Here is a 26532-nt window from a genome sequence, read left to right on the forward strand (position 1 = left end):
AAGGATTGTAGCCCAGAAAATAAAGTCGAGGCTGCGTTGCTTACGAATATTTGTCGCTCATGCAAAAAAAAAAAAAGTAATATGTGCACTTCTGAGTTCACGGAGACGCTATTAAGCTCGAACAGAAAGTTACAATCAATAAGTTTAGTGCACGTACGTTCACTCGTGGTTCCCATGGCTGAAAATAACGCCGTAAATGATAATCACTCATTTCGTGGCTTCAGCAGTTCCGGTTTGCTCAGTTCAGTGTGACAAGGCTGACATTAGATGAGCTTCATTCATGCCCGTGTCAGCGCACAAGCGCACCTGGCGATGCATGATGTTGCCGTAATCCCATACCTCTAAGACTGCTACATATTAGCGGACGGAAAAATAAGCTGCACGGCCGAGTGCACTCTGGTGCAGTAATACAGCGTAGCTCATGCTACGCTGGCAGGTACTGAAACTAGTGGCGAGGTTGTCTACGGTTTCTGGCAGATTAAACATGTGCGCTAAATAAGAAGCGGTACGCACGTTTACGTACACGTACGCACGGTACGCACGGTACTCAACGTTTACTCACGGCAGTCTCCACTATAGTGGAGACTGCCGTGAGTAAACGTTGAGTATTACGGGATGATAACAAACATGAGTTCGTCAGAAGGGAAGATTAAGAGCAAGGATGGGAAGTGTAGGTGGGTCAACCAAACGAGTGTCCTTCTTGCAACCCCATTAGTTTGTCAGAGAAGTCACAAACGATACCTTCTTTATTAGAGCAGCAGTATTTTTTTTTTTGAAATTTAGACGCATGAACTGCCCCAATATATTAAGCTTCTAACATGTAGTATGATTCTCCTAACACTTCGAAGCGAAGTATAGTCGGGTACATAGCATTACAAACGAACGCTTTGAATTTCAAATATTTACGAGCTCGCCCTGTTGTTGTTTATTAAATGATGAGCAACCGGGAAAAGAAGCAAGTGAATGGCCAGTTATCCGAATCATCAAAGATATACTCTGGTGACCAAGAAACGTATGAAAGAAAAGTAAAGAAATAGGAAATAGCAAGGAAAGAGGAATATCAGGAAGCAAAAATAGCGGAGGAATGGAGTATCATTAACTCCAGCTAACGTGCCCTAACCGAAGCCAAATGGTGTCCCCTTAACATTTTTCTGAATGCCAGAGGTTGGGCCGTAAAATCCTAGCAAGTGGCTTGTGACGTACTTGTGGAATACTGTACATACATTCCCATTTCGGTCATTATATACAAAAACATGTATATATTTCACCGCTCTCTTCATGGTAGTATCGCTTTAGGAAACATGCTTAGCGCGCATGCGACTCAAATGAAGATGGTCGTAATTTCTGACAAGATAAGATTTACGCTCCCTTTGTTTGCTTTTGCAATTTAAAGAGACGAATAATACACTTTATTTCACTAAACAAATATACAAGAATGCGCGGCTATAAAATAAACGTCACCATACGAAGACTCGACGTATTTTAATAGCCAACACAATCAACACTATATTTTGAAGGCGAAGAGTTCAAATAGTAATAGAGAACAGAAACCAATGAGCTTTGTAAGCAATTGCAAGAAACGTGCAATGTATGCCAGAATAACAGGTACGATTAAGATTCTATACAAATTAGAGAGAAAGCACAACATACAAAAGTAATTCTGAAGTGCGCTGCATGCAGCTGCGTAATAATCATAACTTCTATTCCATCGTTAAAGAAGTAAACATAAGTATATTAAAAAGGAAACTCGAATTATTGCCTGTTGTATTAGTTCTCACGGCACAGTATCTATAATAAAATTTAACATGGCAAAATACGATTTAATCTCACACTACTTTCAAAAATATTATTTTCCACGATACAGTAATTATAAACAAAGGCGAAAAAATTGTAAGACAGCACCCATTGACTATTACGTGCTTTAATAATGTCCGTTTTCTTGTTCTCCATGCTATTACTTTATGCTCCAACTACTATTACTACTGCTGCTACCACCTTTCACTCTCCCTCTATAGAGAGGAAGAAATAATCGAAGTATAATGTTCAGCGTTCCGCAGCAACACGCGATCTATTAGGTACTCCGTAGGGGGTGCGAGGGGGTACTTTGGATTGATTTCGCCACCAGAGTTGTTCCTTTAGCGTGCGCATAAATCTATGCACATGGGCCGTTTCGTACTCCGCTTCCGTCGGAGCGCGGCCAATAATCGAGCCTGCGACCTCGTACTCAGCAACACACTTCAGGCCAGCGCTTATCCATGGTGCGGTGCGGGGCTGTCGCACGTGACGTGGGAATGCACGAACAGGCTACAGGAAGCAAACCCATCTGAGATATTTACCAACAGTATAGGGAGCCGTGGAAGACCCTGCTCGCCCGGGTCTCTTGGACCAGGCGAAGCGGCTAGCGAGGACAACCGGTGTCCTGGAATAGCGACCCACCCCCTTCTCTTTTCCCCTCCCTTGAATAATCAATAGAGTTTTTCTATCTATCCAGAGCGCCAGAGCCACTGATCCACAACGGTAGGTAAATGTAAGCGTAGATATAACAATACATTTGCGATTATGTCGGGAGTCTGGGTTCAACATAAATTCCCGAGGTACACAATAATTCTTAGCTAGCTTGACGGCAACACTGTCCCCCTTTTTGCCTCATTTATTCCTCTTTTTCCTGCAGCCAGTCTATTGTAGCAAACCGGACACTCGCCTGGTACACCTCCCCGTCTTTCCTCTCCTTGCATTCTCTCTTTCTCTTGGCAGAAACACAAGTACAGAAGGCAATACTAGACCTAGCTATTTCACGCACAGGCACGTGCATGCTCACCTGGCTGTAAGGTGCACCGCACCTTAGGCAAGCGAATTTCCCGAGAATATCAGCTTGATTCAGGACTTGAGCTTCCTGGGTATAAAGGTTAGCAATGTTTGAATAACTTGGCAAGGGAGGACGAGTTATTGATCAGGCTTCAAATAATAGCGTGGTGTGATGACATCATGAAATATGGGGGCATATATGATAAATCAGCATACGTGAGTCTGTGGTGATTGGGGATCACTGAGATCGATCGATCGATCGATCGATCGATCGATCGATCAATCAATCAATCAATCAATCAATCAATCAATCAATCAATCAATCAATCAATCAATCAATCAATCAATCAATCAATCAATCAATCAATCAATCAATCAATCAATCAACCAATCAATCAATCAATCAATAAGTAAATGCATTATTCAGACAAGCTCATTTTATTGATAAGCAAATTAGTACAAATGCACTTGTATACAGGAAGGAGTGCCAAAGTAAACACTGCAGGGTTACGATGAATCGCTTACGATGACTTGTAAGTCAAGTAATAGAGCGAGCCTAACAATGCCAAGGCGAAAAAGATTAGTGAGCAGGAGAAAGACGAAATAAGTACACTGATGTGATACATAGTCTTATAATGAAAATAAGTTACTAAACATAAAAGAGAGGAGTAAAAACAACACAGAAGAAAACCGACACAAATAAAAATAAGACGAATACCATGATATAACACGTCACTACGATAAGAAATCTTAAGTAGGTGCAGACATTCATATACAAAATGCATTTAAGTAGTACAATTACTTCTTTATTCCAAACAGGTGATCTTTTAATTGAGATTTAACGATGGAAAGAGAGTTACATTGTATTAGGTCGGCAGATCACTCCTGTAGTGCACATAATGTGGGATGATGAGGATGATGGTGATGATCACTAGAAAGCAGCCTTTTTGAGCAGCGCCCACTATCACGAGTGCCGGCGCATACAACTTGCGCCGGTATAAAGGCGAAGGCGATGCGCAGTTTGGATAGACTGATTCCATCGAGGACGCACTGTTTACGTTTAGATAGCTGGTTCACTTGACTTCATTCCAATACTTATATGTTAGCGGTGAATTAAGGCAAGTACCACATTATATATGTGGTGTTTAAGTAAGCGTAAACTTAGTTTCGAAACCTTAAGTTCGTCCAAAGAGCATCCACAACTTCTTCAACAAATTGTCAATGATTGCTGAAGGCAGAGGTTTGGGATATCGAAATGAAATCTTCCACAGATACAGTTTACAATGCGGTAGCTGTTACATTCGCAAGCATGCTGAAGGAATTTGAACGAACGTATATTATCGCTGACAGTGTCATAATTCCCTAGCGAGCGGCCCCGTTAATTATAGAAATGTATTTGCAATTAGATTGAGAACCGGCCCACTTACGGAAACAAAATTTCCTGGACCCTGGTTCCAGCCGACGTCCAAACGAACTGCCTTAAAGGTGCTAGTGCTGTTTAAAAGTATCGGGACTGATTGAAAAAATAAAATTTTTGTGCGGACAGATTTTCTTATTTTCTTTGCTTTGCTCCTCATGTTTTCTGTCCTTACGCCATCCCCCTCTGCAGAGTAGCCAATAGGACAATTCATCTGTTGAACCTCTCTGCCTTTCACCTCTTGTTCTCTCTTTCTCTCACTCTTTTTGCCAACTGTAAGCAATGGCTGCAAGCAAAAATAACAACGACGACGACAGCGATGACGATGACGACGGCAATGGCAATGAAAACAAGGAAAATAAAAGAAATATTATAACGCAAAAATTTAATGGGGGGGGGGGGTAGAGAAAATCTCGGTAGAGCTCAAGGCCTAAGATTTCAAAAACGACTCAACGCGAGGATAAAAGCAGTTTGTGGTTTAAAACAATAATTGCCAAGAATTACATTATCTATGTTTCTTAAAAAAGTTGCTCTCATCTGTAAAGATTTCCTTGACATTCCGCTTTTTCTTCGTCATATGTGTTTGTTTCACAGAGAATAGTTCTTCTGAATGAAGTTTAAAAGATTCGACGATCCACGTGTATACCTAGACCATGCCTCATACAGAGAAGTACTGAATCCTCGACATGACGAGCAGGTGTTCTGATATTGTCTCTAACGGCCTACCTGCCTGCGCAATACGATTGATAAAGCCCTTCTTTTCGTCTCTGCTTTCTACGTGTGACTGGAGGTCCAGTCCTTGCTGTGTGCCTTGTGTGCTGCATGTGTTCTCTCGGGAATTCTAACACGCTCAATAGTGTTGCTGCGTTAAAAAAAGGAAGTGCGGGCAAGACAGATGATTCTTGGGTGTAATTTCCTTTTTCAGAGTATACCTGGCATATACATTGTTGACACTGCCTCGCCGTGGACACTTGATAGTACATGGATGATCGGTGTAATACTTGTGGTTTCTTCCAACGTAAGTTGACCCGCACAAGTATGAGTCATGCACTAACTGCATAAAAGATGTCGAATGAGTGCGAGTAATGGCTTAGTAGCTTTAGTGCTTTCATTTTAATTGATCACCATGAAGTCGCGGCAGCGTTTCCTGGCCGTGGCCGCAGCTTTGTAATGGCGCCGTAGTGCAATAACGCACTTGTACTTATATTTGTTTACGCACATTAAAGGGATGGGGGTAGAGGGGGCAGAGGGAGAGGCATACGCGGTAAATATAATCTGGAGTTATCTACCAAGCGGTCTCTTATAGTTCCAGTAGGTGTTCTGGTGCTTTAAATTCAAATTACATTGCCATCGTCCACCAAAACAAACATGCGTTTGCATATAAGTCATTAGAGCATTGTTAAACCTAGTAACTGTCCTTCCATAATGAGTCCGATAGCCACCATATGCAAATAACACAATGTCATGATTCTGTCTTTGTTCGCTTTTTCTCATGCGAATGTTTTGGAGGCAGATGTTCAACTAGAGACTGCTTGCAGGTAATCGCATTTAATAATGGCAACTTCTGCTCGTTATCGTGATGTATGTGGTTAGCGTCTTCAACAGACGCTCTTTGTCTGCATGCAGATCGGTAAAATAATGCCGTGTCGTTGCGATAGTATATACAGTCGAGCTTTACCCATCGTTCGTTTGCAGAAGCACGCTTATCATTTACACGATGCTTCACCAATTCGAATCGCCGTAATTACACCGCAAGCGCATGACATGCCAGAAGCTCAATGAGGCATTGTACTACGAAATTTACATGCACTAATTTCGGCTTACAGCACTGATCGTCGGGAACTCGCTCGAGAAAAGCTCGTCATCGACGGCCGACCTCGCCGTGAGGGAGCGCGAAGCCAAGGCGTTACGACGACGAAGAGCCGCGGATCCCGATTTTCGCTTGCACCCCTTTTCGCAGTAGTGGTCATTTTTTTTTTCTTCCTTCCGTACGTGGTGTGCTTTCGTGCTTGGCTCTTCGTCATCCTCTTCTTTCCTGAAGCACTTCACTCGCGCGCTCTTCGTCGTCCCCTTCTGTTTCTTCGCTGCATTTCGCCAAAGGGCACTTCACTCATCATAGAGATATCAGAGACATCTTTCCAATGAAAGCGTTGGGTAGGAACCCGGATTTTCCCCTCTGCTTAACCTCCCCGCGTTTTCCCTGCTCTCTCTCTCTTTCTCTTTCTCTCCCATTCAAACATCTATACTAATGGGGTCGCGTTAGGTACATCTGCTGTACCTTTTACTATTATTTTTTCACATTGTTGGCGGACAAAAGGTGCCTGTTTCGGATAGAACATTATCGCGAATTACCTTTCAGCCAAACAATGAGTTGCAGTGAGCTAAACAATGGCCATATTTGAATAACTTAGATCAGGTACGGTGTTGTCGTACCTCTTGATTTCCTTTTCAAAGCAATGTCAGCAGCAAGTTTCAGCCTTACACTATTATGCAGTCTGGTTGTCGTAATTTAGAAATATAGCGAAGTCTCTCTCTCTCTCTCTTATTTACATTGCCACATTCAAGCAAGCCGCTATGTGCTTGTGCTCTCGCTGTGTGCTGCCTTTTGCAATATGCCCGCACTTCCAAGTAGACTTCTATAACTGTTATCTTATTCTAAATCTCAAATTGAAAGCAACATGAAAATGTTTCGGTCAATTCCACCCCACATGTATTCCCCACCAAGCTTTGTCGACGCTAAAGAGCATTGGTAAAAGCCTCAGTGTTGGAAGCTAGCTTTTATGCTAAGTGACGACGTGGCAGCCTCTGCAATTCCAAAGAGCGGGCACGTTAGGGAAAGTAGGCAATTAAAATCTGACTAGGCAACGCATCTCTAGAAAATCACCTTAGAACATGTGCGGGAAAAAATAGAGCGATGTTTGTCTAAAAGAAAGGCTCTTTTGTCTATTTCGACTCACTTACAGTATCGCGAAAGACGTAAACAATTCTGCTGTCACGTTTTGCTGAGCGGCCTAGCATCGATGAAAACGTCCCTTTAAAAGCTAGCGCACGGCGCAACGCACCTTGCCGCGTTGGCAGCGTTGTCATCAATTTGTTGATCACGGCATAGCGGGAACTCCTGTTCGTTGTACTTACGTACTCTCATTGCGTCGCGCAATGTCGAAGCGGACGACTCGGGTGCGTCATTGCGAGTAGTCATCTAGTGGCCCCGGAGGCACTGCAGCACTTCCAGGAGTATACTAACCTCTGTTCGTGTGTTGGATGCTTCAGCATGTTTTGAATTATCGTTCCATTTACGCACTGTTAATTACTAGTTTTTGCATGTTGTGTACGACCTCTCTTACGCTGTTGTTGTGGCTTTGCGGTCAAAATGACAGTGCCAAGATCTTTAAATTTACGTGGCAGCTCTTTCGAGCTGCAGCATACTATTAGACCTATAGGAATGGCGCTGCTCTTGCGCTGCGCGCAACGAAGGTTCCATAAGTGTTGCTGTGGGACACTGGCCTTAACCAGACGCTCTAGATACTTGTTACCGCGTGCTGCAGTGTTCCTCACTTGTGAATTTTTGTGTTTGTGTGCTGTACATGAGTGGGTCATTTAATGTATCACCAGTCTCATCTTCAGACGCCTGCTAGGCATAGGCAGATATCTCCAGTACGCATTAGGGATGCCTCTCCCTACAGCTAGTCTCCCTTACCCCAGCGAAGGGTAAGGGAGAGTAGTGATAGAGCAGGATTTTGATCCGGATACAATGCGGGAAGCGTCGGAAGTCGTGCTATGTCGATCGGCGCCGCGTTCCGGCTAAATAGGTGAACCACGAACTCAACGCTGCACTGGAAACTTATGTTCCGCGCTGCGCGACACGGCTTTGTGGAGTAATTTTCCCGTTCTCCTCCAGCTCCGTGTGCCAGTTACCCATTCGCGTAGGCGTCAATGAGCAATTTGCACTCATCTCCAATTGCCTCTTACTATTTAGCGTCTCGCCTGCCGTTGGGATACGGAACTCTAGGCGCTCTTACGAGTGTCTGCGCGCTACCCAGGGTTGTTTCAGCAGTGCTCTGAAATTCTCTAGGGCACACTCAGCAGATGAAGAGTATTGCTGTGGGCGCTGCGTTCTGTTGCTATTGGAGAGCTCGCGATTCGGTTCTTATGAGAGAGAAATGTTTCTTCTAATACCGGTCAGTTCCCTAGCGTTTGCGGCGTATATGCGAGTCATGGTGCAAGCCTGCGGTCTCGACACGGTGTTTGCACAATCTCAGCCTTAACGTCCTCGGACAGAGCGCCGCATGAGAGCCACTCATCAATCTTCCAATCTTCGCCCTCGTTGTTTCTGTGCAGTGCCTCGACCGACGCCAACGTGGAACCGCGCAGTGCGGATAAATAGATTTCGCTGCAGCAGCAACGGGCGCTGAAGAGCAGCAGGGCTATCGGACTCACATCTCTGCATTATGTATGAAAAGCGTGCGCTGCGGCTTTCTAACTCCGAGGCTTGCGCCAGTATATAGTAGTCTAAAATATGGAGATGACATCCGCCCCCCTTTCACCATATCTGGCCACTCTATGTGCTTTACCGCCAGATAGCTACGCGTTTACCCCAGCATCACCCTCCACCTCTCTTAAAAATGAAAACGTCTTTTTCATGGCGTAGTGTCTGCTTTCCTTTTCACTTCTTAGTTATCTTCGGAGAATTTGGTAGGATGCATAAAGTATATGAAACACTCAGCGAAACCTCTTTTTAGCTGTAGGTTTTCATCATTCGTTTTGGGCAGCATGGAACCTATGTAATAAAATTATATATAAATTTGCTACGGAGTTAGTAATGCAGGAAGGAAGAAATCCTGCAGCGTGTCGAGTTTCAGTAAACGTACAGGCGCTGAAGCGAGGAAACCATAACTGCCAGCAGCACTCCAAAAATGTGAAGATGGAAGGATTATCCAGGAAAATAAGAAAAGAGCCAATGCAAACTAGCTTATGTCCCGCCATTTAGAAATCAACTAGCATATAGAGTTGATTTCCTGCATTCAGTAACGCTGCAACGAGTTCGGGCATAGGTGAAAGCGTTGTGCTTACTGGGTGCTTTCTCCGAAATGCATTTGGCGCAAGTGCTTAGTTTGCCGCTGGTTGTGCTTTTGGTTTCAATTTCTTCAAACAGAGAGTTAATATCAAAATTCAAAATGGTTCATCGGAAGTCAGAGCCGTGCATCACTTAACGCGCAGTGGCAGAGCAGAGGGCAGACTACGTTAAAGCTGAGTACGAGTCGCATCACCGAGCCCGGGACCGGCCTTGGCGCGCTGCCTGCGTCACAAGCACGGCCTGTAGCATGACGCTGACGACAAGGAAAGGAGGAAACACAACACGTTGGAGGCTATCCTGTGAAAGCACGATGCTGAGGCCATGGAATCGCGCTAATATTCCATTCAACACGTGCGTTCTTGACTAACTGGCTTCATGTCGAACTGCCGTTCCAATCATGGCTCGCCATTACCGGAACCAGCCGTTGCTCGTCGGGGCTCTTGCCTCGGGAATCTTGACACCTCAACATGCATTCAGATTTTTATCTGTTCAGTTTGCCCATTTCTTTTGCTGTGTAAAATAAAAATAAAGAAGTTTGGAGATCCTATATACGGACGTATATAAGCGTTCGGGTAAAAATGATAAAACTCTTGAACATAATCTGCAAATGCTTTCATGAAGCCAAAGAAAAAGGACAGGAATGTGCGCACGTATTTGCACTTGATATAGACAGCTTGCACATGATGAGTAATGAAGCCAGAAATGCGCATAAACATAAAAATTCAACTAACCTTCGCATGTATATGCCTAGTCAGTGGTTGCACAAACGAACATTTAAATAGTGAGGTCACAATTTTTGTTGACGCAGGCGAGAAATTTTTGCCCATGATGCAAAAGGCATACTTGTCAATTGGAGCAGAAGACGACGACGAAGTGTCCTGTGTGGAACGCTGCCTTTTCGTCTCTGTGAATTTGAAGCTACTTAGTGGGAGACGCCACTCCCTTAACTACGGCGATGGACGAGGAGTCGCCTGGAGAGGTTCCTGGTCCTTCTACGTCAACAGCGACCGCACCGAGAAAGCGGTCTAGTCGCCCGAGTGACACCTACAGCGAGGACACTGTGATCTACTCAGGGACCAGTGATGAAACCTCGGATGACAGCGACTTCGTTCCCGTAGCGAAGCACAAAGCAAAGAGAAGACTCGTCAGGACGTCTCCTTCCACAAGTAAGGCAACTGTGATCCCGACGCGAAAGCCATCAGACCTCACCATTTTATATGTGCCTGTGGCTGCTAGCGACAATCTAAACCGGATCAACCGCCAAGCCACATCTGTATCGCTCGAGGCACTCGTTCCGGGTCAGATCAAAGATATAAGGATCAACGCCCGTAAGAACATCCTCGCTATAGATGTCACAAACCGCAGCGCGCTAGACATTCTAAGCAACGTTAAAGTGCTGGATAGCATCAACGTACGCTGCTATAAACAAGACCATCATGACTCTACGGCCGGCGTTGTGTATGACGTAGATAATTCCATAAGCGATGCTGACCTGCATATACTCATCAAGCCGGCGACAGAGGGAATTGCCATATTGCAAGCCCGTCGCCTGGGAAACTCGCAGTGTGTCAAGTTAACTTTCAAAGGAGACAGCCTACCGTCCCACGTCAAGGTCGGTCACTTCCGACACATTGTACGGCCTTTTGTGCCAAAGCCGCTTCAGTGCAGGAAATGTCAAAGGATAGGGCACGTTAGTGCGGTTTGCACAAACGCTGCCGTGTGCTCCCGGTGCTCTGGGTCGCACAGCTCCGACGCCTGTCGTGCAGAAAACCAAAAGTGCGCCAATTGTCAGGGCTCTCACGATGCAACTTCGAAGAATTGCCCACATGTGAAAAATGAGGCGAAAGTCTTGAGGCAAATGGTCAGGGATGGTTCCTCGCACAGGGAGGCTGCCGCTAAGGTGCGACGTCGACGTTCACGTCGCCGGAGTTCTAGGAAACCCACTGCTATTGCTAAGGATGCACCGCGTCCACTGACAGTCCAGACACTTCCGCATACAACTAGCAATAGCAGCAACGACGTTCCTCAGCAGAAAGTCTCCAATCTCATTGCCTCAAGCGAGGAGTGGCCGCCATTGCCACGGCTAGATCCACCAGCGGAGCGACAAGATGTAGCACGCTCGCCGAATCATGCTTCACCTTCTGGCAGCAACCAAGACAACGACAAACAAGTTGTCACCATGATAAGGGCCCTTATGAACACGCTACGAGCACTACTGACTGCCATACACACTCCGGCGGCTCGAGGCGCACTTCAAATACTGGATGCCCTATATCCGGTACTTTCCGGTCTTGAGAAGTACCATGGCTGCTCCTCTACATTCGTTCCTTAAAGAGGTCAAGGAAGCGTCTATCTTCCAATGGAATGTCAGAGGCATTAAATCGCGCATTTCGGACCTTCGTCCGTTTGTTTTTAAGAACAAATTTCCAATAATTGTCATTTGTGAACCAAACGTTGAGAGCGCCATCCGCCTATCAGGATATGAAGCTTTCATGTCTGCCACCTGTACCGACCGCAGCAAAGTCATCGTTTATATCAGATGCGATTTCACATATGTTTTACACCCAGTGGCACCTGATGACAACAATCAGTATGTGTGTTTGACTATAAAATGCAAGAACGTCGCACTCACGCTCATAGGTGCCTACATCTCACCTTCGAGTCGATTTGACAGCGCAAGATTAGGTGGAATTTTAACAGCGACATCTGGACCATGGGTTATTACCGGCGACTTCAATGCGCATCATCCGCTATGGGGAAGCTTAAAGATGGACTGTCGAGGAAGACGTGTACTATCCTTCGCGTCGGACCATGAGCTCTGCTGCCTAAATGATGGCAGTCCCACCTTTCTGCGGGGATTGACATACAGCAGCTGCCTGGACTTGACTTTTGTTTCAAGATGCCTCAGTGCCAGTATGAAATGGTTCACGGACAACGAAACGCGTGGTAGTGACCACGTTCCAACGTATGTTAAAATCGACGGCATACGCAAGTCACACTCTACTACAGTTCTTCATCACATCGACTGGCCTAAATACACGTTGCTCATGGAGAAGAATTGCCAAGAGATCCGGGACTGTCTGCCTGGCAACATCGAGAAGCTAATTAACGCCGCTGCTCAAGAAGCCACAAGATCTTTTAGGCCTATTCCTAAATTCTCTGAATTCGAAGCAGAATTGGAGCGGCTTCGAGCAATCCGCCGTCGCGCGGAAAGAAGGTACAGGCGCACCAAGTCCATCTACGACCTAAGGGAGGCGAGACGCATACAGAAGAAGATCCAGCGTCGGATCAACGCCCTGCAGTCTCTAAGATGGAAGACCTTCTGTGATACCCTTGATCCGCATAAACCCCTGTCACATATATGGAGAACAGTGCGTGGTCTTCGAACATCACCGCAACAACGTCACCCCTTTAAATGCCTGGCTCTCTACTAAGGTCGCAGAGAGCTCGACGTAGCGGACGACTTCTGTGTCAAGGTCGCTGGTCTACCGCCATCGTTCGCTACACATGATCCCCGTGATGTTCCAATCTCGCGGGATTCTCGTATGGACAATCTGTTTTCCATCGAGGAGTTGCAGGCGGCGTTGGCAGCGTGCAGACGTTCCTCATCGCCTGGGCCTGACGGGGTGACATACGCAGCTCTTGGAAACCTCGGTCACACAGCCCGGCATGCACTTCTAGACGTGTACAATAATTCATGGCGTGAAGGAGAAGTTCCAGCTGCATGGAAGTCCAGCCGCCTTGTGCCTTTGCTCAAGCCAGGTAAATCGCCCCTAGACGTGGCGTCTTATCGTCCCATTGCTCTGGCCAGTTGTCTAGGAAAGGTGATGGAGAGGATGGTGCTGACGCGTCTAGAGTGGTATCTAGAACATTACAAGTTATATCCTGACGCTATGGCAGGCTTTCGACGCGGACGCTCTTCTATAGACAACGTCATAGATCTTGTCTCGTCTGTTCAGCACGAAAAAAGCCTCAGGAAGCTGTCAGCGGCGATGTTCCTGGATGTTAAAGGCGCATATGACAACGTAACCCATCAAGCCATCCTGGACGCCTTGGGTGATGTCGGCCTAGGCGGCCTTGTTTTTCGGTGGATATCCAGCTTCTTGAAGGACAGGTCATTCTTTGTGCAAACAGAGGACGGTGCGTCATCACAACGCAAAACCTACCGAGGCGTACCACAAGGCGGAGTCTTGAGCCCCACTCTATTTAACCTGGTGCTCATCGACATGGTTCATACCCTTCCGGAATCCGTCCATGTGTCGATCTATGCAGACGATATATGCATTTGGTCATCAGGAGCGACGCGTCCTCAGGTGCGCGCCAGACTTCAAAAAGCGGCCACACTAACATCAGGTTATCTTCGAGCACGAGGTCTGGAGCTGTCCTGCGAGAAGTGCTCTATAGTCGCTTTCACGCGTAAAGCAATGAAACCATACGTTATCAGAATTAATGGACAGCCAATTGCCTACGAGAAGACGCACCGCTTTCTAGGAGTGATAATAGACCGAGACCTTTCCTGGAGTCCTCATATCTCCTACCTAAAAAGGAAATTAGTCATGATAACCCACGTGCTCAGATTTCTTGCGGGAAAGTCATGGGGTGCGTCTGTGAGTGCGATGCTCCAACTCTATAACGCACTGTTCCTCGGTCTCCTGCGCTATAGCTTACCTGTACTGGGTGGGACCGGCAAGACCAACCTCCGTGCCCTCCAATCTGTACAAGCTCAAGCTCTGCGAATTTGCCTTGGTCTTCCTAGATGTGCGTCCACGGCAGCAACAATAGCCATCGCGCATGACCACCCTATCAACACGTATCTTCAAGTCGACACTTTGAGGATGCATATCAGGCACTTCGCCCGACTTCCATCGCATCATCTCGCCTCCCTTCCTGCCGCTCGACCTCGTTCAGCGTTTAGCAAGATTATTGCCGCCAACAATGGAACTTTACCGTCAAACTTCACGCCTGCAGCACGACCATCTCAACCGCTGTGGTGCCTCCATCCACTCCAGGCTGTCCTTGTTATTCCCGGTATCAAAAGGAAAACAGAGATGTCAACTTTTGCCCTCAAACAAACCGTGCTTTCAGTGCTACATGAACAACACAGAGGACGCATCCACGTTTACACTGACGGTTCTGATTCCTCTAATAGTTCAGCTGGAGCAGTGGTGATTCCCACAGAGTGCGTCACCCTCAAGTTCAAGACATCTCACATTACATCATCGACGGCTGCAGAACTCGCAGCTATCCGTGCTGCTCTGGAGTTTATCGTTCAGAAATCATCACATTCATGGTCCATCTTATGTGACTCAAAGGCAGCTCTTCAGTGTCTGATGTCCCCTTTCAACCATGGACCTAATGAGCAACTAGTCGCAGACATCCGACTACTCCACCATCACGCAATCAACAAGGGACACAACATCATCTACCAGTGGATACCGGGTCACTGTGGAATTTCAGGAAATGACAGTGCGGACGACGCTGCCCGGTCGGCTCATGATGGCGCCCAGATTATACCCATACCACTGTCAAGAACAGATGCAGCCACAAGTCTTCGCTCCCTCGCCCGCGAGCTTACACAAAATCTGTGGAACACCAGTGACTTCACGAACGCACGTCTCCACAAATTGGATCCACGTCTGCAACTCCGCCTACCACCAGGGTTGCCACGAGCGGAAGCAACACTTCTGTGCCGCCTGTGGCTCGGCGTGGCGTTCACGAACTCATATTCATTCCGTATCGGAATGGCCGACAGCCCTACTTGTGACACCTGCGGCTGCGAGGAGACGATTGAACACCTCCTTTGTGACTGTCCCCGTTACGCAGTGCGAAGAACAGTGCTTGTGACCGCTCTCGCAAAACTGGACAATCGCCCCTTTACAGAGGAAAAAGCTCTAGGACATTGGTCCAGACGGGCTTCGGCACTGAAGGCCTTAAGGGCTTTGTTGAAGTTTTTAAGGACGTGCGAATTGTGTGACCGCCTTTGAACGTTGTAGAGCGTAGTTTCGCGTTACTCTGTGAATTTTCTTTTTTTTCTTTTTTTTTTCCTCTTCTTCTTCTTTCTCCTTTTATTCCCTTTACCCCTATCCCCAGCACAGGGTAGCCAGCCGGTACTTACACTGGCTAACCTCCCTGTCTTTTCCCTCCTTTGTCTCCTCCTCCTCCTCCTTGTCAATTGAGTTTTTGCATTATATATTCTTCCAGCTAGCGCTCTTAATGATATATTCTTTATATCTGTCTTAGCTTTTTGTAATTTATTCACTAGCCTAATATTCAAAATTAATGTGTCCACAATGACCTCAGTAGTACGACAATATCAGCGATATGATATGACTGATATGCTCCTATCATATCAGTGATATGATAGGAGCAGCGATATGACAACAATGCTCCTATATTACGCTTTGAGTGTATACAGTAAAAGAAAGAAAACAGCCCTGGCAGTCAAAATTAATGCGGCATTCGAAATTAATGTGGAGTCCCCCAATCATAGAAATAAGAGAGAGAGAGAGAGAGAGAGAGAGAGAAACTTCATGCAGAAAATCAATGATGGGGTCAATTTTAGTATCTTGCAGTCTCGAACGGTAGAAGATGCGTACGGTCGCGGCTGACCTAGCTACATCTGCAAGACAGGCGAAGAAAGAAACTGCAATAAATCGGTAGGTAGCTAAGCGAGTTGGTAATGCTTCATACCAATTAGAAGACAGCGTACATAAAATGGACAGACAACGACACCTACCAGCAGCGTTGGTGGGATGTGTTGCTTCATTTCAGCGTCCTTGTTTTGTGTACGTGCTGCATGCTTTGTATCTCATAAGAAACAACGAGGGAAAAAATGCAGGGGGATAAACAATGCAGTGCTCAGTCTCCTACCCTACATTTGAGAAAGAGGGAAGGATAGATGAGAAAATGAAACATAGGAAATAAAGAGAAAATGGGATCGTTAGGAAGAAGCCTATCAAAGGCAAGAACATTGTGTTTGGGAATTGTTCTTTATGCCGTGTGGCTTGGTCCTATGAAAGCCTGGAGTTTTTTAGCAATCGATACAGTGAAAATATCGCTGCTGACCTTCGTGTTTCAATAAATACACGTTCCATTCGATGCATGATGGACCATAGCTCAATGGACGAGTTGAAACACAAGCGACAGTTGGAATTGTTTAGGCAGGATTCTCGCTTTGTAGCAAAGACATTTCACCATCACGCCAAGCACAGTGCGTTTTTTTTTGCTGCCATAATTCTCGCAAGCTCATATTTATAGTAACGTGTCGACTACAAATCGCGTGCATGCATGGCATTCCCTAATTATACTTTCTCAAACATGCATATTTCACTCATCAGTCTTTTTATTGGAATGGCTGACAGCCTTGCTTTCGACTTATATGCATTTGTGGCGAGGTATAAATACACCTTCTTTGTGTCTGCCCACGCTGTAGTGTCGAGAGGCAAGTGACACGTGCACTGCTTGATAAACTGGACAGTCGCCATCTATAAAAAGGGAATGCCCCGCGCAGAGAGCTATATCCGCGCTGCTCAAGTTCCAACGGTCTGCGGGTTTACATGATCGACTTTAAGCGCGCCGCCTGCTGCTGCGGGCATGTCCATGTGCTTTACGACAGGCGTTCTTCTTTCTTTCTCATTCCATGCATTTACCCTGCTCCCCGTGCAAGGTAGGCAACCAGAACTACCTCTGGTTAACATCCATGCATATCTATGCCTCCCTTCTCTTGTCTCTCTCTCTCTCTCTCTCTCTCTCGTTTCGCCGATGTTTAGACAAGAATCCCGAACACCAAGAACCCTATCCGATATATCAATAAAGCAGAAAGGGAATTAAAGTGAGATCCTAGGTCAGCATAAGTGACTCAGCTTGTAAAACGAGGGAATGTTAACGCGCGTTTCTTTCATCGGCAGCGTGGAGCAGGATTCCAGGAATATAGAAGCCAAACGGTCTCCACAATTGAAGGAGCGCTGAACAGCTACAGCGTTGTCTCAAACCGGAAATGCACAGCGGGAGTTTTGCACTGTGTGGGCGGAACCGAAGATTCCTCTCGCTTTCGTAGAGGCTCACTTTAAACCAGCCACATTACATTGCCCACAAAAGCCTGCCTCGGAAAAGACGATGGGAGGGTCGTGGAGTTCGCCTTTTGGCTTCTGCTTTCCGTCTGAAAAGTGAAAGAAAGTGCGCGCTCGAAAACCACTGGAAATTGGTGGTGTCGTCTCAATTTTTTATGCTTTTAACTTTTATTTTCTTCCTTTACTTCCTTGCTCTTGCTCTCGGGCATATGCTGCTGCTGCTGTGTGCACAGAAAAGATGATCGCGCTCGTTTCTCTCCAAGAGTGAATCGCTATGATCGCGAGAGCATACAGATAGCTAACAACTGTTTCTTTTTTCTTGTTTTCTTTTTAAGCTGAGCGATGCGGCACAACGTTTGTGCCAACCCCCACGTTAGCGATTTGTTCTGTGAACCAAAATGCATTGCGTCTGGAATGCAGAATATAAGGAAGTTTACCCGTGCAGCAGTAGTCGCGTGCGCAACGCAGAGCATGTAATGCGTGTTTTCTGAGCTCAAATATATCCGTGCACCAGCGTCACTTTCGGAAATTTGAGAAATGCCATGAACTCGTGTATATTCATCATTGCTGGTGATTATTCTCTTACTTATTATTTGTTGTTAACAGCGGTTTCTGGTTGGAACGGGTTGGAACGCTTCTGGTTGGAACTCTTAAGCCCGCCGGGTAAGAAGCTTGCAGCCATGAATTTTTCTTCTAATAGCAAACGTCGCTCGCTTCGTCAAAAGTTGGCAGCTAAGCATACATATTTTCTTTTTTTTTGCCACGTCACTGAGTTTAACTCACGCTGCACACATTTGGCATTCATGGGGCACTATAACGTAAAACTATTCCAATATGTTTTTATTCAAATCCTGATGTCAAAATTGCGTAACTGCTGACGCAAGGATCGGGAGGTGACCCACGGTGTTGTCTGAACAAATCAATCAAACGCTCTCCTCGTTTATATGGAAGGTTACTTTTGTTTGCTTTAAAAGGGAATACCATTGAGCGGTTTTTCTTATCTAATTGGCTGCCAGGAGGCGAGGAAGGCGCTCAAGTGGAGAGGGTTTCTATGGGGCCGAGCCAACGCAGTGAAAATAGATAACCCGATTAGGAGAGAGTGGTGCCGGCATCAGGGATTGGTCCACTTCCCCGCACCTATAGCTTGCGGTGGCTATAGTCGAAAATCGCGGGGGCTTCCAACGGAAGGCTAAGGATGCCGCTAAAACGGATTCTCAACAAAGGAGGGTTAGCAGAGTGATGTCGTATACTTGCTGAAAGGGCTCGATAACGTTACACTGGCGCACAAAAAAGTTTTATTCTCCGCTAACACGTCCATGATCTCCGGCAGGGGCGAGTAGCCGGTGCCTGAGCGATCGGCGGGCAGTAATTTTCTATTTTTTTCGGAGCGGGGCAGTCTCCAGTTATTCTGGAAAAAAAAATTGCTTTGTTCGGTACATATGAATGCGCCCTAAAAGCCTACACGACACATTGACGCGGTGAGTTCTCGCGGTTTTGTGACGTCGCGTAACGGACAGGCGAAGTAGGCGCAGCCCGAATGCTTTTGACCAACAGCAGAGGTCTAATGGCAAAAAGCGTCGAATCAGAAATAGTTATCTTTCTTTTGTTCGGTCTAATCATGTACAATCGGCGTGCGCAAGTCATATCAGATGCGGAGCTATCGCGGTTTTCATGACATCGCGTGGCAGATAGGCTAAGTTGGGGCGGCGGCCCGAAATTTTTTTGACCAATTATGAAGGGCTCATTGCAGAATTGGTATAGAAAAGTTTGTAATAGCTTTACGTTATAGCGCCCATAGTGTGTGAACGAAATCGTATTAGTTCTACAGCACCGACATTTCATAAAAATATCAATTTTTTGATGCACAGCGAATAGAATCCTGTGTAAAACCGTTAGACGTACTCGCTGTTGCAAACATTAATAGCGTATTAGCGTGCGTGCATAGTGGAGGAGTCACTACTGCGTTATCGTAAAGGTTTCCAGCAAATATACATAAGCTGCCGTTTAGTTGAACGGTCCTTGGTACAATGCAACTTTCGCAGAAGTTTTCCAGTTGGCAAGAGCCTGAGGCATATATGGCGGAAAAGAAAAGCACGGGAAACCTGCAGCTGCTCGACAGCGAATAATCAACGATGCATTTAATGAGAAGAGGAGCCAGTGGAGGGTGCTATTGGCTGCAGCCTCGCTGATTGAACGAGACAACAGTTTTAGTAATTGAGACCCTTGATTAAACACTTGCACTCCACGTCTAATGCAGGCGCCTGCTGGCGCGGAACCCATTCCACGGCGACGGAAAGTGAATGGCAAAGTTGAGAGCAAAAGCCACGCCTGCAGTGCGTTGTATTTTTTTTTTACGCCGGCCACGGTGGCATCACTGTCGGTGAAGCGCTTAATAAAAGGCGCTGGGCACACCGCTGCAGACCCAAAGGTCCTACCGAGCAGGGCTATTGCATTAGGTGCAAATTAATTAATGCGAAAGGATGGACTAGATTCGCAATGTGGGCACGCCATTTTGATGTGCAAGTAGGGGACTATGGTTGCCTGCTTGGCGACCTAATAGCGCAGAGCACACTTCTATTCAAGAAGCCCATATAAGCTCCATTCTTTTTTATACCTGCTTGTTGTTTGTGCACGCGAATTTTTTCTTTAGATTCGGTTGATATTTAGCTTCACGTATTCTGTGTTTTCTCTTAGATTTTTCCGCCGTATTCTCATTCTCATATGAGAATGCAATAAATGGACGGAATGTAGACGCGGCAGAAGCAGGGCATGATAACAGTGCGGTAGGCCAACGATAGCACGCAGAGGTATGCGGTATCTACAGTCTTTACTTTTTCGCAGGCACTGACTGTTCTGTCGAGAAGATGCGTTCCTCAGAGCTTGGAATATTACGCCCTTCACTGGTGGTCGGATGAAGTCATCTCTTAGTGGGGTTGGTGACTGCTGCGTTTTTCAAACAGCTCGCAGGGTGTCTTTCTTCACTTCAGAATTACAAAATCTTTATTTGTTGACATAATAATGAAAGGCTGATCAGAAAAGTGAGCGGAGATTGGGGTTTAATTGAACGAAACCTATTTCTCTGCACAAGGAGTGAAACGTTCCGCATTGTAAGGTTTCGTCCCACTACATCATTTGTGCACAATCTCTGCAAGTGAACTTCATATCAGGCAGTTCTTAAGTGCAATTCATGTAATGTGAGATTCCGCCGATATAGTGATTTCTATACTCTCCGTATTGTCGTGCTTATATCAGGTTATGCATGGTTGTCATCAAGGCTGTCCTTAAGTCAGTTATTGCGTTTTTTTCCGCCTCCTGGAAGCACTCACGAAGCACCTGTTGTACTTGGCTGTCGTGTGCAGGTTCCCGTTCTCCGTGACACTAGCTGTACTTCCAAACTGGCTGCATGCCGTAGAATGCTGGCGTTCGTACTTAAGCACGTTCCCAGCATGACCGGCTTTTTCAGGGACAAAGCATGTGCAATTGTGCAGCAAAGCGTTTGTCGCAGCGAAACACGACAAGCAACATGTGCAGATTTTTTGCTTTCTTTTTCTTTTTCTCGTTTTCTGTTTCGTTTCTCTATCTCTCTCTTTCTTTCTTTCTTTCTTTCTTTCTTTTTCGCGACAACGTTGATTCTAGGCGAGCGGGGAAACGAAAGCGAGAGAGCCAAAAGCCGGCGTCATTGGAGAATGGAGGGAGAGCAGCACGGAAGCAGCAAGAACAAAAGCGTCGAAACGAGCAGGCGTCGTCTTTGAATGCACAATGACAGCCTGCAGCAAGCGGAACGTATAGAGTAGCCGCGGGGGCCGTTCTTAGACTGCTGCAGCAGACAGACAAAAATCAGAGCGGCGAAACTTGAGAGAACGTGCCCGCCTCGGGCAGTCACGGGGACGCGCGAAAACGCGTATTTTTTGAGCCGAGGCTATCACGAAGAGAAGGCAGGAAGACAAAACCGCTGCGTGCCTTGCTCGCGTGTGTGCTACCCTCTCTACTTGTTTATCCGTGTCTACATAAGAGCGCATGCTTGCACCGACTTGTTTGCGTGCTGGAGCAGAGTAAGAGAAGGCTGGCATGAAGATGTGCACTGGTGGACAGTGCTCTATTTATTCGAATGCAGGAGCAGCGGTATTCGAAAGCAGCTACAGAGGAAGAAGCACTTGCACAGCGTACTCAGGCTGGTATTGTTTGCTGTAACTTCTTCTTTCTGGTATAAATTTACACCAGTGCGTACTTGGGAGCAAACAACTGTCAATAGCATCAGGTAAGGAGGAGGAGGAGGAGAAACATTTATTTAAAAAAATAAAAGAAAGGACAAGCAGGTGTCTTTCTGCTTGTGCGGGAGGCGCCCTTAGTCCAGGGCTCCTGCGGCTCTTGCTGTCTCCCGGGCCCGCTGCACCAGTTGCTGCTGGATACGAGGGTCCGAACTAGTCAGCACGGCCTCCCACTGCTCGGGTGTGGGGTTGGGTATTTGCGGGGCCGCCTTCACGTTGGGGCACGCCCATGTGGTATGATAAAGGGAGGCGTAATCATTACAAAAAGGACATTTGTATGAATATAGTGTAGGGTGGATTGCGTGTAGTCTGCTTAAATGTGGGTATGTATTAGTTTGTAGTTGTCTCCATGTTACGGCGTCTTCACGTGAGAGGGTCTTGTGTGGAGGTGGGTATTGTCGTCTGTTCAATCTGTGGTGTTGTAGTATGGCGTTGTATTGTAAAGGTACGGGCTCCATGGATGCGTCCGTATCCCTCTCTTGTGGCGCCCGGGTGGCATGAGCTCGGGCTACAGCGTGCGCACGCTGATTTCCACGGAGGGACTCGTGTCCTGGAGTCCACACTATTTCAACGTCCGGGAATGAGGAGGCCTGTTTGAGGAGTCGGTGGGCGATTGAAGATATTCGACCTCTCGCGTAGCTACGGCAAGCTGCCTGGGAGTCGGTAATAATTGTGATGTACTCGTTGGTCAGACTAGAGGTGATGGCCAAGGCGATGGCTGTCTCCTCCGCTACGAGGGCGCTGGCAGTGCGGACAGTCATCGAGACCACCTCTTGTAGGTTATAGTCGACAACGCTGGCCGTCATGGCTGCTTTTTGGGTGTACTGCGCGGCATCTGTGTATAGTGTGGTGGGGAGACTGCCATATCTTGTCTGTAGAGCTTTTGCGCGAGCTTGGCGACGATCGGCATGATGTTCCGGGTGCATGCTTCTGGGGATAGGGGCTACCTTGATGTGCTCTCGCAAGTTGGGGGCCAGATGGATTGCTTGTTCGTGGCCTTTGCTGTGTGTGGGGTAGCCTAGGCGCGCTAGGACTGTTCTTCCTGTTGGTGTGAGGGCTAGTCGTTCTCGTTGGCTTGTGAGGTGGGCGTCTATAATTTCTCTTATAGTATTATGCACTCCTAGGGCTTCAAGCTTGAGTGTCGCTGTTCCCGGGGGTAGGCCGAGCGCTTGCTTGTAGGCTTTCCGAAGAAGTACGTCTAATTGATCTATCTCCTTGGGAGTGAGGGGCAAGTACGGGGCAGCGTAGGCAATGCGGCTGATTATCAGGGCCTGGACGAGCTGTATTATGTCGTCTTCTTTCAGTCCGTATTGTTTGGTGGTGATACGGCTGACCATTCGCATGATCTAGAAGGTAGTCTGCTTGAGACGTTGGATGGTGTATGCGCCTCCGCCGTCCTGTTGTATGTGGAGTCCGAGAATACGGACGCGGTTTACTGTGGGTATTTCTTTGTCGTCGAGGATGAGTGTGATGTTTGGTAGTTCATTGAGGTTTCTTCGGGATTTCTGTCGAACGACTAATAGTTCTGACTTCTCGGGGGAGCACCGGAGACCACTTGATTTTGCATATTGCTGGACGACGTCGGTCGCTTGTTGAAGGGCGTCTTGTTTCTCTCCTTCGGAACCAGCGGTGGTCCAGATAGTGATGTCATCGGCGTATATTGCATGCCTGATTCCTGGTATTGCGTTGAGTTTGTCAGGTAATTTCATCATAGCAATATTGAAAAGGGTGGGTGATAGAACAGCACCTTGTGGGGTTCCTGTGTTGCGGGTAGGTAACGTCGGGGTTCTGAGTGAGCCAATGCCTGTTGTGGCCGTGCGGTTGCTTAGAAAGGCGCGTATATAATTGTAAGTATTACGACCACAGTTCGTGAGGCTTAGGTTTGTAAGGATGGTATGGTGAGCCACATTGTCAAAAGCGCCTTTGAGATCGAGTGCTAAAATCACCCCGGTGTTGTGCGGTGAGACGTGTTCAAGGACTTGTTCCTTCAGCTGAAGAAGTATGTCGTGGGTAGAAAGGTGGGGCCGGAATCCGAACATTGTTTCGGGAAAGAGGTCGCTGGATTCTAGGTAAGGTTGAAGCCGATTGAGAATGACATGTTCCAGAAGCTTGCCTAGGCATGAAGTCAGTGAAATTGGTCTCATATTTTCTAAGCTGGAGAGTTTGCCTGGCTTCGGAATGAGTATGATGTCCGCGTGCTTCCAGTCTGCTGGTAGTGTACCCGCTTCCCAGTGATGATTAAAGAGGTCAGTAAGAGATTGAATGGTACCATCATCCAGATTGCGCAGGAGCTTGTTATTTATTTTATCCTTGCCTGGGGTGGTGTTTCGTGTAAGTGCATGGAGTGCTTGTTGCACCTCAGTGATAGTGATCGGCTTGTCGAGGTCGTAATTGTCGCTCCCGCTGTAGCTTGGAGGTAGTCCTTGTGCGGGTTCGAAATCGCCTATGTACCGCGCCCGCAACTCCTCCAGGATTTCGTCATCGGAACCCGGATGGTTGTGGAGGATACGTTGGATTGTTTGCTGGCTAATCGCCTTGCTTTGTGTGGGATCAAGAAGATGGCGTAGCAGCGACCATGTCTTGGCCGTGCTAAGATTACCCTGCAACTTGTTGCATAGTTGTCGCCAGTTGTGACGGGTGAGCTCCCCAGCATAAAATTCCGCGGTTGCCGTGAGTTTCGCTATACGTAGTTTCAATTTACGATTATGTTTTTGGCGCTTCCATCTCCTAACAAGGCCTCGACGTGCTTCCCAGAGGTGAAGAAGGTGTGGGTCTACGGCCGGTATGTCTGTGGTGAGTGTGATCTGTTTTGAATGTCTGGCTACGTCTTGATGGAGCTCTCGTACCCACTGCTCGAGATCCGTAATACCCGTTGAGGAGTCATCCGCTCGCTCTTTGCGAAAAGCTGTCCAATCTGTGAGTGTTGTCTTTTTTATCGGGTGGCGTGCATGCGTAACGTTCATTGTGGTGGCAAGTATGCAGTGGTCACTGCCCAGAGTTTCTTCCGTGTTGTGCCAGGCTGCTTGCTGTATCCCTTTAGTGAGGGTGAGGTCAGGGCATGTATCTCGGGAGACGCTGTTTCCTAGACGTGTGGGGTATGCGGGGTCTGTGAGGATGGTGAGACGGTGCTGCTGTATCGTGCACTGGAGTGCAGTGCCTTTTGATGTGGCTGTCGTGTAGCCCCATGCCTGGTGAACAGCGTTGAAGTCGCCTACAATCAGCAGACTATTATTTTTGGCTAAGCCAATCGCTTTAGTGATCAAGTAGTCGAACTTGGCCTGCTTCTGCTTGGGTGGGCTGTATATATTCAGTATGAAAAGGCTCTTTCGGCCTCGTTGGAGTGGCAGGATCTCAATTAGGTTATGGTCGACGTCACTGCCGTCTATTGTGTGTTGTGTGGTTGTGAGCGTTTTAGCTGTAAGTGTGGCCACGCGGCTTTCAGGCGTGGTGGTATGTGTGTTGTAGCCAGCTTGAGTTGGGTGTGTGCCTGTTTCCTGTAGTGCGATTACGCTTGGTGTTGTTTTGGAGTTACTTATGTACTGTCTCAGTGATCCTTGCTTGCGTTTGTAGCTGCGGCAATTCCATTGCCAGATTATGAGTGGATTTTCGTTCCTGTGGTTGGTTATGCTATTCGTCCTGGCTGACGGGTGGATCGGCAGGGTGTCCCTGCTCTGCTTCCTGTTGTACTAGTGTTCTGACTTTCTTGCGTCGCTGATCTTTTGCGAGCCGCGTTTCTTCAATAACACTTGCCAGTTGCTGGATGCTTTGTTGCATTGCTAGAAGCTGCCGTTGCAGTACATCAACTTTCTCCTCGACTTGTGCGATTTCTGTCGGTTTTGCTGATTCCGCGAGAATCATGGGTTCAGAATGCTCCGAAGATGATGGCATTGAGGGTGCGGTTATTGGTGTGGAATGCTGAGTGTCAGTACGAGTCGCGTATAGTTCTGCAATCTGCGTGCGAAGTTTGTTGTTTTCTTCATGAAGGCGTTTGTTTTCTTCTCTGATTGCCTTTAGTTCAGCTAGAATTTGCAGTTGAACATCAGTATTGTGTATGGATGAAGAATTATGTGGGGTGGGTGCTGTGTGTAGACGTGATGAGAGGGTGTTGTCTTGGTGGACTGTGTGAGAGGGGAAAAGCCGTGCTGACCAGCTCACCGCTTGTGATCCCGATACAGCAGGTCCGCTGAGGTTCCGGGTCGCTCCTTGTTGGTTCCGCGAGCAGGAGCGAGACCTGGAGCGGGAACGCTTCCGTTGCTGGTCTGCGCGTGACCGAGACTTCGACCGTGAGTAGTCCCGGCGGCTGGTCCTTTGGGATGCCGAAGATGCCTTCTTCAGTCGATCAGGGCACTCCTTGGAAGCCGTAGGATGAGGCCCCTGGCATAAGGCGCACCGGGGGTGACAGGGGTGGTCCTGAGTGGGGTTCCGTGTACCACACTGGGGGCATAGGTTTGCTTCTGGAGTTGGGCATACATCGGTCCGGTGGCCGACTTGGTGGCAGATGCGGCAGAAATGCGTGGTTGTTCGGTATGGTTTGCATCGTACTTCACCGCTGTAGTATCGCACGTAGAAGGGTACAGCCTTGCCAGTGAATGTGATCACTGCCGCAGCGGTTTGTCCGAGCATGCGGGCATGTAAGATTTCTCGGCCAGGTGCATAGAGCCCGTTAAGGAGGACTTCTGTGGGAGTTCCTGGGGGAATGCCGTGAATGACCCCTTTGACGGAGCTGTCGGGTGCCGCCACGTATGCCGTGACTGCAAATTCTCGACCGCCCAGGTGAATTGTAGTGATGTGACGAATGCTCATAGCTAGCTCTTCGTTTGGTGTGCTAGCAATAGCGATGTTTTGTACTGGGTCAATTCTTACAGTAAGGGTCCGTACGTGCTCAGTAGTGGGGTGCTG

General features: G+C 47.3%; 2 protein-coding genes across 6 annotated transcripts in view; one reads left to right on the forward strand and one right to left on the reverse strand.

Annotated features, from left to right (window-relative positions):
- LOC135899975 (uncharacterized) overlaps positions 1-26532 on the reverse strand; it is a 146112-nt gene that overhangs the window by 119298 nt on the left and 282 nt on the right. Inside the window, exons 2-3 of the mRNA XM_070538000.1 lie at positions 6047-6306; positions 2819-2893 (exon numbers count right to left, since the gene is read on the reverse strand). Of these exons, the coding sequence (XP_070394101.1) occupies positions 2819-2893; positions 6047-6306 (335 nt within the window). The remainder of the gene's footprint in view (positions 1-2818; positions 2894-6046; positions 6307-26532) is intronic.
- Positions 1-26532, forward strand: part of LOC135899974 (irregular chiasm C-roughest protein-like) — an 872345-nt gene that overhangs the window by 53727 nt on the left and 792086 nt on the right. The gene's annotated exons all lie outside the window — the stretch shown is intronic.

Source organism: Dermacentor albipictus, chromosome 4, assembly GCF_038994185.2.
Source record: "Dermacentor albipictus isolate Rhodes 1998 colony chromosome 4, USDA_Dalb.pri_finalv2, whole genome shotgun sequence".
Taxonomy (NCBI): Eukaryota; Metazoa; Arthropoda; class Arachnida; order Ixodida; family Ixodidae; genus Dermacentor; species Dermacentor albipictus.